Source organism: Sorex fumeus, unplaced genomic scaffold (genome assembly GCF_029834395.1).
Source record: "Sorex fumeus unplaced genomic scaffold, SorFum_2.1 ptg000098l, whole genome shotgun sequence".
NCBI lineage: Eukaryota > Metazoa > Chordata > Mammalia > Eulipotyphla > Soricidae > Sorex > Sorex fumeus.
Window position 1 is genome coordinate 7,167,549 of NW_026606155.1, and position 14,146 is coordinate 7,181,694.

The following is a 14,146-nucleotide window of genomic DNA, read 5'->3' on the forward strand; positions in this document are numbered from 1 at the left end:
ATTTTTGGAAGGTTTTTTTGAGGGTTGAATGAGATAAGAGGGCAGATTTCTTGTCACTGTGATTGTGCTGAAATGTATTCAATAACTGTCTTGATAGTCCCTGGGATGCTCCACTTTCTTCCCTTCCCCTTCGTCAGAATATCCATTTGAAAGGGGTGCCATTCATAGATGCTGACATGTTTTCTAAGGGGGCACAGGAAGTGAATCTCAGTTTGGAATTAGTATTAAGCACTCAGGAGCCAGCCGGAGTCCAAGTAAACAGCTCCAATAGAAAGAATAGGGCAGAAGCATCTTTTTTTCATGATGTTATGAATCATCTATTGAATTCCCAGCTCTTTCCAATGCACTGACAAAGGAATGAATTGGAATCTTTGGTATAGCTCACACTGCAATGAATCAGAATTCCTGTAGCTGTTTCTGTAATCCAGTAAAAATTCATATTCCTCTTTCCGCTCCCCAGCTCCTGGCACAAAATTGGAGCAAGTCATCTTTGATAGGTATAATCTCAAGTGTGGAGAGAGTGAGGCATGAATTGAACATTCTCCTCAGGACCAGGTGTATTTTCAGCATTGCTTGGCAAATTTGTTATTCATTCTGTAGGGGCTGAGTCCAAACTGAGATGAAAGGGTGACAGTTAGTTAGTCTGAATGTTTATTGATCTTTCCAGAACTATACATGCATCTCTACTTCCTTAGTTGACCTGGTGCTTTCCTGATAATAGTTCATAAAATAGTTCTTATTTCATTTTGCTGTAGAAAAATATATAGCTCACTCGCTCTCACTCAGAGAGCGAGTGAGCTATATCTGGTTCCATAGGACAATATTTGATATATTAGCTATTGGTGACTACCCAAGTACTAATGAATTTATTTTATTTTATTAAAATTATTATTATTTTAATTATTATTTTAATTATTCTTATAATATTTTAAAAATTATTATTGAATCACTGTGAGAGGGAGTTACAAGGCTGTTCATGGTTGGGTTTCAGTCATGTTGGGTTTCCAACACCCATCCCTCCACCAGTGTACATTTCTCACCACCAGTGTCCCCAGTTTCCCTCCCACCATACTCCTCCACTCCCCCCCGCCACCTGCCTCTGTGGCAGACACTTTTCTTCTTTCTCGCTTTCCTTTTGGGCATTATTATTTACAATGTAGGTACTGAGAGGTTATCATGTATGTTTATTTACCTACTTTTAGCATGCAGTTCTTATCCAGAGTGGTCATTTTCAGCTATCATTGCCATAGTGGTCCCTTCTTTATCTCGACTGCTTTCTTCCCGAGCATTTGAGGCAGGCTTCTAACTGTGGACCAATCCTCCTGTCCCTTGTTCCTACTATCTTTGGGTATTAGTCTCATACTATGGTTTTTTTTTAATATTCTATAAATATGTGCAATCATTCTATGTCTGTCCCTCTCCTTCTGACTCATTTCACTCAGCATGATATTCTTTATGTCCATTCAGATATAAGAGAATTTCATGAATTCATTTTTCCTATTAGTTGCATAGTACTCCATTATGTAGACATACCATAGTTTAACCAGTCATGAATTTATTCTAGAACCCCCTGCCACCACACCCACTCAGCAACTAACCTGTGGCCACTAGAAAAGCTGTTTAAGAACCTGGAAATATGGGGCTGAAGCAATAGCACAGCGGGTAGGGCGTTTGCTTTGCATGTGGTCAACCTGGGTTTGATTCCCAGCATCCCATATGGTCCCCTGAGCACCGCCAGGGATAATTCCTGAGTGCAGAGCCAGGAGTAACCTCTGTGCATTGCCAGGTGTGACCCAAAAAGCCAAAAAAAAAAAAAAGAACCTGGAAATATGGTTCAATGCACTTTGTCTTCTCTCCTATTCTTTGCACCCGTTCACTTGTCCTATCCATCCTGCCAGTGGCCTTGACTCAGATTCATAACTAGGCTGTAAAGTTCTGATAACAACCTGCTGCCTGCCCTCCCTGTTCTCTCCCTCCCCTGGAAACCCGAGGAAAGGCTAATATTTGCACATAACTGGATACTTAGGACAGCAGGAAAATAAACACCATCACAATATTCACCATGCACTGAAGGGCCATTCTCTTTGCCTCTTTTATGGTCTGGTCAGATTTTTGTGAATGTTTATTTGCAGGATCTGCTGAGGTCATATGTCCACCCCAAGCCTCACCCCCACCTTGGCCCCCTGGCCAGAGGAGGTGAAGGCACATTTCTAACAGTCCCCAACCCCCATTCCTCCTGTGGACATATAAGTGATCCAGCATGGGGTGTTAGGGGTGGGGGGACCCTGTTATCCCCAGAGGTGGAAAATTAGGCATGAGGGTCTCTGCGATGGGCAGAAAGTTGACAGTGGGTGGAGGAAGCTGTTCTCCAGTTTCAGAGTAACGGCTCCCACTGAGAATTCCCGTGAAACCCACTTATTAGCTCTGCCACGTACTAGATGTGTGACCCTGGGCAAGGGTCTCTCACGGTTCCCTAGAGACAGTAGACATGTCATGTCCCAGGGACATTAGGAGATTTAACTGAGGTAATATGTATGCTAGTCAGTGCTGAGCAGTATTCTTGTTGTTAGGAATTCTCTAATATATAAAATAACAAGATACACCACCCAAAGTCACATGTACATTCAAACATTCTGACAATAGCCTTGTGAGGAAGGGCCCCTCCAGAATGAGAAAACGGAGACTCAGAGATGTTGGACATCTTATACAGGTTGAGTATTCTTCACTTCATTCTAGAACTTTCTCTGCTACAAAAGTAATAATTGAGGTACTTATATTTGCTGCTTCTCTCTACTGAATTGTGGGAATCAGTCACAGAAGTGCCGGGTCAAGATTTCTTCTCAGATCCTTTCCTGTCGCTGGAATAAGAGAATGTGGCTTTGTACTTGGATATAAAATAACCACCTGATCCCCTAGCCACAGAAAATTTATTTCTGCTACTGTCAAATACTTAGAAGTGAGATTCCTCTTTAAAAATTGATTTTTAAAAATCGCATTGTCATGTTTTACTGTTACAATGCTACTGCTCCATACTCACTGCTGTAGTACCCACTGTTTCTCTGCCACCATCCGGAATCCCTCAGGCCCTTCTCACCTGTTTGCCCACCCCCTTTTGGCAGCCTCAGTTCTTAGTTCTGTTGGTAATGCCTCAGGGATTGCTTCTGCTGGGAATTGCCTGGTCCCTTGTTTTGTTTCTTTATATTCCACATGTGAATGAGATCCTTCAGTATGTCTCTCTCCTTCTAGTCACTTCACTTAGCATGGCACCCTCCAGCTCCCTCCAAGTTGTTGTGAAATGCAACATAGATTGTTTCATAGCTGAGTAGCACTCCAGTGTGTGTGTGTGTGTGTGTGTGTGTGTGTGTGTGTGTGTATCACAATTTTTTTTCTTATCCACTCATCTGTTATTGGTCCCTTGGGATGTTTCCAGATCGTGGCTATTGTAAATAATGCTGCAATGGACAGAGAGATGCTTCGGTCTTTCCAAGCTAATGTTTTTGTGCTCTTGGGATATAAGCCAAGGAGCAGGATTGCTAGATATTATGGAAGTTCTATTTTTAAGTTTTTAGGAAATCTCCATGCTGTTATCCATAAAGGCTCTCCCAGATGGCGTTCCCCCTAACAGTGGATGAAGACTACTTTCTCACTGCATTCCTGCCAACACCCATTGTTTCCAGATTTTTCAGTAAAGGTTATTGTCACTGGGAAGTGACACCTCACTGCTTTCATTGGTAGGGATGTGAAGCACCTCTTAAGATGAAGAAGTTAACAATGAATTAATACCTTAGTTACACTTCCTGCCTGTGACCCATCTGCTGCAGCTGTGTGTGTGCGCGGCGTTGCCCAGATGCTGTAGTTGGATTTGGGATCAATACAGACCCATTCAGAGTGTGATAAATGTAGTTGTAGTCTGCCAGAGGCCCTTCTCTGTCCCACAGCCTCTGTGGCTTTCCTTCCCTCATTTAAAATTTATCAATGAAGCCACACTATGCCCTCCTCCTACCTTAATCTGCCTAAATGTCAAATTCATGAATCCCAGTGCTGTTACCTCCAAAGGCTCAGGTCCAGAGCCGACTGTTTGTGCTCTTCTTTCCTTCTGCCCCAGCGGCATAGGCCCCTGGGAAAGCGGCTGTACACACCTCCACCCTACCTCCCTGCCTTACTTCTGCGCTGTGGTCCTGGCATCATGATTCAAAGTTCCCATGCCTCTTGTCAGGATCCTGCTTTGGACAATAAATCAAACAATCATCCGCGCCATTAGTGTCCGTGACTGTGGCACCAATTGGCTGTCATCTGCCACCTATCTCTGACTAGCTGAGTGATTATTGCCTCACCTTTGTTTGTCTTTCTACTCGGTGCCACAGAAGAAAATAGAGAAACCGATGATGTCAGTGAGCACACAGATCATTGGAGAAAAGCTACAGACAGTTAGTGGTCCCCTGGGGTCATCATTCATCTCGGTGTCAGACTAACACAGGGATAGGCCTCGTGCTGTCTGGAGCAGGGATTTATGCAGCTGGGCAACACCTTGTGGGATTAAACCAAGGCAGGGTAGGGAAGTCTTGTTGGGAGGGGTCTGGCTCAGAGGAGACTGTACCTTCCTCCTTTTTCTCTTCCTTCGTGCCTTCCCCAGATCCCACTCCCCTGTTTTTTTTTTTCCATTTTTGGGTCACACCTGGCAATGCACAGGAGTTACTCCTGGTTCATACACTCAGGAATCACTTCTGGCGGTGCTCGGGGGACCATATGGGACACTGGGAATCGAACCTGGGTCGGCCATGTGCAAGGCAAACGCCCTACCTGCTGTGCTATTGCTCCAGCCCTCTCCACTCCCCTGTTTTACCTCTTAGGGAAATGGGAGGAAGGAGAGGAAGAGAGAGATGGAAAGGGAGAGAGTCTTTTGTCTACTTTCTCCAGTTTTATTGACAATTGATTGACTCACAGCAGAGTGTAGGTTTTGAGGGTTTCAGTGTGTTGATTTGATTCCCTTATTGACATACAACATTGTGTAAGCTTAAGGAGCTCATTGTGCTGATTTGCTCCACTTACATATTGCAACAATGATTGCCACATCAATTCTCGAATCTGCCACATAATTACCTTTTTTTTTTTCTGGTTAAGAACAATTAAGGTTTACTCTGTTGGCAGTTTTTAAGTATCACAATCACGATCATCCTGTTGTTTGTCCATTGCCTCGAGCAGGCCCCAGTAACGTCTCCTTCGTCCTAGCCCTGAGATTTTAAAAAGTGCCATATTCAAGGCTATTTCAGGGTTAGGAGAACGAGACCATCATTGTTACTGGTATTTGGCATATTGGGTACGCCACGGGGAGTTTGCCAGAATCTGCTGTGTGGGCAGGTTACATTCAGTAACCAGCCAGGTTGTTCAAAGTAAGAATGAGATAATAAGATGTTGGTTCCTGGAGCTGGGTTTTATAGTCTCTAGGTCTTGGCCGTTGATGGGATTACACAGCGTCGGGAAGGGGGGGGGTGGTGAGGGGTGGGGGAGGGGGGAAATTGGTGGATGTGACCCCTGCCTACTGGAAGATGGAGGATCTGGGTGGAGGATGCTCAGCCCCGATCCGAGCAGGCTTGGAGATCTCAGCCCAGGGACCCGCATGCCTTTGTTCCTCTGCCGGTACCTTCATGAGTGTGGAGAGTGGTCTCAGCATGGTTGTGGAGGTCTTCAGCTGCCAGAGCTCTGCTCGGGGTGGGGAGGGAAACTCAACCCGCCCCCCTCCAAGGGGCCCCCGCGAGGACAGCCAGGTGCGGGGGCAGGTTTTAAGTATATGTTATAATATTATTTACTATAGTCACCTTGCTATACATCAGATCCCCAGAACTGATTCATCTTATAACTGGAAGTAGTTTTGACCAATATCTCCCCATTTTTCACTCCATGTCCTGGTACCCACCATTTTACTCTCTATAAGAAATACTCTTTTAGATCTCGCCTTTCTTCAACTCCTTCTTCTTTAATTTTTAATAAATGAGTCATATTTTTGTCAGTTGGATTACTGTTTTATTTTTGTGTGATACAAGCTTGAAAGAATAAATTGCTTTACTTGTACACTCCTGAAAAGATACGACTTTCATTCTTTCATTAATTTATTATAGATTTAAGCATTTGCTCATGAATTAGTTTTCTGGGTGAGTGCTAGAAATTCCAAATTAAAGGCTAAGAAGAAAATTCCAGAGGGAGTGGGATTAAGCAATACTCTTTTATCTCTAGTGCCCTTTCTCTGAAGTGCTCACACCACATCTTGCATAATTTTATTTTGATCCTCACGAAACCTCTGTGGATCTGATAATGGTTGAACACGTAAGTGAGCCCCTGCTGGGCATTGCATCTGAGACTGTGGCTGAAAGTGATAAAATTGGTTGAATCTCTGCCCTCTAGCTGATCTTTTGAGCCAAACTGTCCAGAGTTCAGTTGTGTCATTACACTATCTGCATGCTCAGTTATTTCTAATGGGCTGGTTTATCTTCATGTTTGCAATATGAATGCAGGGGAGGAAAAAATACATGCAGATACATTTAATTTGATGATATTTTCATTTGAGTTCAAAGCATAGAAACCATTAGAAAATAATTGTGAAATTAATAAATTCATAAAAACCCCCCTCAGAAGTGTTCTTTGTTAAAGACAATGCTGGTTATTCAAGTGACAGAAGTCCAGTCAGTTTTGAGGTTTCCCAGTATGTACATAACCCGAGTTGATTGGATCCTACTAACTCTGGTGGTTTCTGAAATCTTTCTGACCTGTACAGTCTAGATAGACTCAAGCCTAATTTCCAGGATTGGGGTTGGTTCTTCCAAACTATTACTGAGAACTCCATAGCTTGCTGACTCATTTCTCTCCTTCCCGTCTGGTTCTGACTCTGTCTCATTATGCCTATAAGATCCCTTCTACTTAAGTTTCACAAAACTGCTTTCCCCCAGAATTTGCATGGATGGCCCACTTTACTGATAAACGTTACTGATGGCCCACTTTACTTCCTCTGGAAGGAACAGAGATGTGATAGATGTGATACAAATTGAAGCTGGACACTTGTTTGCCAGAAGTCCCAGGCAGTTCAGCAGCTGGGCATGGCACTCTTTCATGACCCAGACCTCACCTTTTCTTCCCTTTTTCAGGTCTTCTGTCTCTTTGCTTCTTCCCTCTCAGGGTATGAAATCAACCTTTTCCCATGTTTTGTTTATATGTTTAATTGTTTTACTTCACGTGTAATGCATTTAAGCTCTCTTCAGCTCTGAGAAACTAATGAAGTTTGGTGTCTCTATTTCACAAATTGGAGGGAAACACTAATTAGAGGGAATGGTTTTTGTTTGGTCTGGAGTGATAGTATAGTGGGTAGGGCATTTGCCTTGTATGCAGCCGACCCAGGTTTGATTCCTCTGTCCCTCTTAGAGAGCCTGGCAAGCTACCGAGAGTATCCTACCTGCATGGCAGAGCCTGGCAAGCTCCCTGTGGCATATTTGATATGCCAAAAACAGTAACAACAAGTTTCACAATGGAGACATTACTGGTGCCTGCTCAAGCAAATCTATGATCAATGGGAGGACAGTGACAGTGACAGTGATTTTATTAATTAATCTACACTCTCCATTTTTATTGTTGGTCCTTGTGAGTGCTTTATATGTCTTGGATACTAGCTCTTTTATATAATAATTTAACTTAAAAATGTGTCTATCAAGGAGACAGGTTGGGGGTAGGTGGGAGGGAACTTTGGGTCATTGTTGGAGGGAAGTTGACACTGGTTGTAGAATTGCAGTTGAAACATTGTTTGCCTGAAACTCTGTTCTCAACAATTTTGTAAATCATGGTGCCTACATTAAACAAAAAAGTAAAACTTTTTTTTCTTTATACAAGAAAAGTTTTTTAAAAATAAGTGATCTCCAGCACCAGGAGGATTACTCCATAACTTAGAGGCCAGCCTGGTATCCTAGAGGAAAGGGCAGTTCAGATAGAGAAGGGAGCACCAAATAAAGGATGTTTGGAGGATCCTCCCAGGAGGGGAGATGCATGTCGAAAGTAGACTATGGACTGAACATGTTTGCCACTCAATGCCTCTTTTGCAGACCACAACACCCAAAAGGAGAGAGAGAACACAGGGGATTGCCCTGCCACAGAGACAGGGGGGATGGGGGGATGGAGGTGGGAGGGATATTATCCATGGTGGTGGAAAATGGGCACTGGTGGAGGGATGGGTATCTGATCATTGTATAATTGAAACCAAAGCACAAAAAATTGTAAATCTACAACTTTAAAAAAAAATAAAATAAAGGGAAAAAAAAACAGAGCCAAAAAAAAAAGCACTACAAAAAAAAAAAATAAGTGATCTCTTCAGGAAAATGTCAGTCTTTCCTCATCATCCCTACCTGGAAGCAAATATTGGGTGTGGGAAGAGGAGTATGTTTGAGATGCCATAGGGAGAGCAAGGAGCAACACCAGGGCTCTCTGCCAATCAGTCTAGGTTTGAATTTTTATTTCCTGGCTATTTGGTCTTAGGCAACTTATGAACGCCTCTAAGCCTGTTTCCTTCTCTCTAAAGTGAGGGTGCCTTGACTTTCTTGCAAGTTGTAGATAGGATAAAATTAGATAGTGCACTAGTTGTGGGAAGGTTCAAAGGGTAGAACACTCCAGTATTTTGTCACACAAGAACTGACTTGTTATATTTTAGTTTCCCATTCTTTCCATGGAGGAACACTTTTTCTGGAGAGTCCAAATGTCAGTGTGACATATTTATAAATTGCATAATTAAAAAAATCTTTAGGTTTTTTTTTTTTTTGGCAAAATAGATGTCACCGTCTCTTTTGCCTTTGCCGCAATTCTGTAATTGCAAGTGCTGTACTGGTTCTGATTAGAATACTTCTGTGCCGCCCTCAGCACAATGACGCTTGACCCGACTCAAAGTCTGCAGTGTTAAGGAAGTTATAAATATTAGAAATAGAGGGTGTGGCTTGAAGCCTTCTAAGTGACTGATGTCTAGAACTATCCCCAAGTCATTATTTCCAGGTGGGTTCGGCAGAGCAGAAAGGCAGAGAGGATAGAAAGCTGAGTTTCAGCTTATGGTTTGCTTTGGTGGCGTTCAGGCAGCACAGTGAAATGGTCATTTTTATCAGCTGAAAGGACTGACCATCTGTCCTTCCCTCTTCTGCAGAACGGAGCATATCCCCTGATGAATAAGCCATTGTGGTTAATTAAGCCAATTTAAACCATTGGCAAAACAACCTGTACATTCTCTGGGAAGCTGGATTCTCTGTGTCAGGATTTATGTTGGAAGCACTGGACTGTATTTATGTTCTTAGAGAAGGAAATGAACAAACTAAAGATTTAACAGAAGTGATTTTTCAGGCATGGGTGGGGGCTGGGAGAGCCATATCCAGCTGAGTTCAGGGACTATTCACATCTCTATGCTTGGGGGGATGTCATGTATGCAAAGCAAGTGCTTTAACCTCTATCTGTTTCCCTGGCCCCAAAGTGATTTTTTCCTCCTTGTTGTCTAATTAGTTAAGTCTCCTATTTCTGTATAACCTGTGTCCTAAGATGGTTTAGACCTATTCAAAAAGTTGTATAAGAATAAGTGGCTGGAGCAATAGCACAGCGGGTAGAGCATTTGCCTTGTATGCAGCCGGCCCGGGTTCGATTCCCAGCATCCCATATAGTCCCCTGAGCACTGCTAGGAGTTCTGCACCTGCTAAGTGCAGAACCAGGAGTAACCCCTGAATGTTTCTGGGTATTACCCAAAAAGAAAAAAAAGAAAGCAAAGAATATGTGATTAAGACCACTGATGGTTTCCAGATCCTAAAACATTTCTAGTATGATCCTTTATGGTAGAAGATTACTCACATTTGGTTTAGGGATTTTGAAATACTCCACATTTATGGAGATAATGCAGTGACAATGACTGACTTTTTATCTCTTGCAGTCTGATCTGTGGAAATTACTACAGGCCTATTTTAATTGAGCTTCATAGGTGTTATTTAGGATAACTGTAACCAGATATCAACTTTTAAGCAAGTCTTGCTACCCCAACATTGGGTTAGTGTAACTTTGTCCGGGGAATGGAGTCTCTTGATGTTGCTCCGGAAGCAGCTGGCCTGTCACTTCTCTCTGAACCCTGCATCTGTTCCCTCCTAGAGCTCACCTGTTTGAACAGTGTGTGGCTGAGCTGCTAAGACAGTGCTTCCTGCTCTCTCTGCCTTGGCCTGACAGGGGTTGGTGGGGGCCAGTGCAGGGAGGAACGCTAAAGGATTCTCATGATAATCTGCACATGCTTCCCAGGAGCTGGATCTAGGGGAAGGGCGCATTTGGAGGAGGCATGAACAATGGTATAAGGATGCACCATGATCATTTCAGGGAACTGCCTGGGATGGAGGCTTCTATTATAGTGTGTCAGATGGGATTGAATCTTCATTTGTAGGGAATTTTAAGGTATGTGAACTCCAAATCAGGAAACGTGTGAAAAGTTATTATAGTTAGTTTTTTAAACAAAGGATAGGAGTGTGTGCATGCGTGCGTGCGTGCGTGTATGTGTGTGTGTGTATGTGTGTGTGTGTGTGTGTGTGTTGTTAGGATCTGGAGTCGATCACCCCTCAAGGACAGAGAACAGAGCCGATAATGCAAATCACATTGAGAGGTTTATTGTTCCAGCTAGCTGGGGTCCAAGTATCTGTCCTGCACAGTGGGTTTCAACAAGGAACCCGAGCACTAGATTCAGCAAGTTCTTATACTTTCATTTTAGCAAGTAGGCATTACTCAGCAAGTTTCTATTACCTATAGAGTACATTTTAAAAAAAAATTTTTACTAGTGAGACACCATGAGTAGAGTACATATTTTTTGTTGTTGTTTTGGTCTGCAACACCAAGCCCACTTCCTAATAGTTACCTTCCGGAGACCTAATCTTTGACAAAAGCATCTGGTTTTTTCTGCATTAACACGTTGTGACCCTCCACCCTTGTTTACCAGAAATGAGCTTGTTTCTTGTTCCTGAAAGAGGCCTAGTCACTCAGAGGCCACAAAGCCTGTCATGGCAGTTCTCCAGCTAAGAGGGTCCTAACAGTGTGTGTGTGTGTGTGTGTGTGTGTGTGTGTGTGTGTGTGCGCGCGCGCGCGCGTGCGTGTGTTGGGGGGGCATGGAGTGAAATGACAGGCATGAAATTGGCCACTATTTCTGAATCCCTAACTCAGTACTGGACATTGAACTCCAAGTGTCCCATGGATCATCTGGTTAAGTCCTCCCAATTTTATCCAAATAAGGAAGTTTGGGCTTAGTGAGGTTACAATAACTTGTCCCAAGTTCTGAAGGTAATCATGGGCAGAGCCAGAGTGATTGAATAGACCCTGAATGATTGGATAGAGTTCTTATGACCCCTGCACTTCCAAAACAATGAGAAACATTATCACAAAAGAGAAGAGTGAAAGCAATGGAAAAATGCCTCCTAGAAATGACCACTTTGGGCAACTGTCTTAGATATCTTTCTATGTTAGAAACTGAAATGTATATGCAATTTATACAATCTGTGCCTCATCACCTGAATCTGTGCCTAAAACTTTTGTATTAATGCCCCATGTTACTTATTTTTTTTCCTTCTCTCACTTAATTTTCTCTTTTGGTTTGTTTAGGGCTACTCCTGGCAGTATGCAGGGGCTATTTCTAACTCCTGTGATGACTGAGGCTTAGACTAGGAACTCTCTGACCTCTCACTTAGTTTTCTTTTTGAATAAGTGGATGCACAGTGTTTCACTTTATGACTGTACCCTCAGGCAATTAACCACTCCTGTTCAGATCATTGCAGTTTCTTGAGCAGGGATGTAATTCAATTTTTCTTTCCCCTTTTAATGGACTCTCTGCTTTCTCACTTTTTTTTTTTTTGCAGCATGCCCTTGACGCTGACAATGCAGGAGTAAGTCCAGTAGGAAATTCTTCCAACAACAGCAGTCACTGGGACCTTGGAAGTGCCTTTTTCTTTGCTGGGACTGTCATCACCACCATAGGTATCCATTTGTTTGCTAATATCTTTTCCTCTGCAGGCCATCCTGAGTCTTGACACTTTGCCAAGAGTTTGTCCTCAGAATCCACAGCAACTTGAGATTCAGAGGCTTATGAAACACTGTGGATGCAGTAGTTGTGGTTTTTAATAAAAGACAGAGCAGAAGCAAGCATTTCGCTTTTCAAAGAGAAAAGCAAGGGAGACTTTAGTTTGAAAGAACTACTTTAAGGTTTAAGGTTAGAGTGAAAATACACATTAGGAATTGGTGAGTTAAGCTCAATTGACTCAGCTGAGTTGAATTTCTTGTTCTTACATTTTCTTTGTTTTTTGTAGTAATACTACATTGGTGTATGTAGTAGTACATACCTACTAGTACTCAGGGCTACTCTGGTAAGCACTTGCCGACTATGCAGCCAGGCATTGAACTGGGCTTAGCAAGCACTTGAATTTCTGTGCTGTCTCTTCAGTACCTCAAATTCATTTTAAGTACATAATTAAGTAATATTTGGGTTTTTTAATATTAATTTTAATTTTTATTGAATCACCGTGAGATAGAGCATTACAAAACTGTTCATGATTTGGTTTCAGTTATACAACATTCCAACATCCATCCCTCCACCAGTGTAATTTCCCAGCACCAATGATCACCATTTCCCTCTCCCCCCCATATAACGCCCCCATCCCCAGTCTGCCTTTATGGCAGGCACCTCTCTTCTCTCTCTTTCTCTTTCTCATTTTAAGCATTACAATTTGCAATACATATGCTGAAAGCTTATCATATATATCCTTTTACCTACTTTCAAACACTAAGTTCTTGTCCAGAGTGATCATTTCCGACTGATGTCAGAATGGACTCTCCTCTATCTTAACTACTCTCTAATCCCCACACTTTTGTGGTCATTTCTAACCATTGACTAGTCTTCCTGGCTCGTTTTCCCTTGCCTTGGATATTAGTTTCACAGTAACTAGAATCTGGAAACAACCTGAGTGTCTGAGAACAGATGACTGGATAAAGAAATAATGGTACATCTACACAATGGAATACTACACAGCTGCTAGGAAAAATGAGGTCATGAAATTTGCCTATAAATGGATGGACATTGAGAGTATATGCTGAGTGAAATGAGTCAGAAGGAGAGAGACAGATATAGAATGACTGCATTTAATTATGGGCTATAAAAAAATTTTTGGATTTTTGGTCCACACATGATATTGCCTGGGAGACTGTGTGTTGTGGAGATCAAAAAAGTATAGACTGCATAAAAGGCAAGTGCCTTAACCTCTGTACTAGCTAAGACCTCAGTCAAATTTCTCTTTTAACATACTGAAGTTACATATGATAAAGACAAAACATTCATATAGAGTTTGTTATAGTAAACTATCAACCTGCCTCTTTTCTCCTTGTTCAGTTCTCCAAGGAGGTTTGCTTTGGTAGTTATGATATCCCTTTTCTTATCATTAAATATCATACATGCTACTCCATTTTCTGAAATTTCAGTTTGTTTCTCAACTTTCCACATCAGAAGATGATGTACAAGCTCTCTTTCTTTTCCCTGCTATAGTGTAGAAACTCTCTTTTCCTCCCCCCCTATATGCTCAGGGCAATTTACTGAGACTAAAAATACCACTTATATTATTTTAACGACAACTCTGGTCTTTACCGCTGATCTTATGTGCTTAAGATGCATTATTAGTTCCCTTCTCCATTGCATAAGCTTAGTCAACAATCCTTTACTTACTCTCAAATACGTAAGTAGGCTTATGTTTCCAGTACATGATTTTCTCACACTGAAATATAACTCTCAGTGGCTGAAGAGATAACACAGGAGATAGGGTGATATTTTTTTGCACACAGCTGATGCTGGTTCATATCCCCCTCAGTTCATATGGTCCCTTGAGCACAACCAGAATTCAGTTCTGAGCACAGAACAAGGAGTGTCCTGAGCATCACCCAGTGTGACCTCAACAAACAAATAAGCAAGGAAAAAACCCAAAAAAACCCTCCGAGCACCCCCTACCAAAAAACCCTCCAAGCTATCAATCATAATAACATTAAGCTCTCAGTCAATATATATAATGCAGTCAATGAGCTTAGCATCTCAACTTCTTTTCATCTTTTTGCTGACAAATATTCCTTGTATCAGTCTCTA

The 14,146-nt window shown here is 42.2% G+C and overlaps 1 protein-coding gene across 4 annotated transcripts in view; it reads left to right on the forward strand.

Annotated features, from left to right (window-relative positions):
- KCNK10 (potassium two pore domain channel subfamily K member 10) overlaps positions 1–14,146 on the forward strand; it is a 167,696-nt gene that overhangs the window by 95,352 nt on the left and 58,198 nt on the right. For all 4 annotated transcript variants that reach the window (XM_056133880.1, XM_056133881.1, XM_056133879.1 and 1 more), the window contains exon 3: positions 11,883–12,000. In XM_056133880.1, the coding sequence (XP_055989855.1) occupies positions 11,883–12,000 (118 nt within the window). The remainder of the gene's footprint in view (positions 1–11,882; positions 12,001–14,146) is intronic.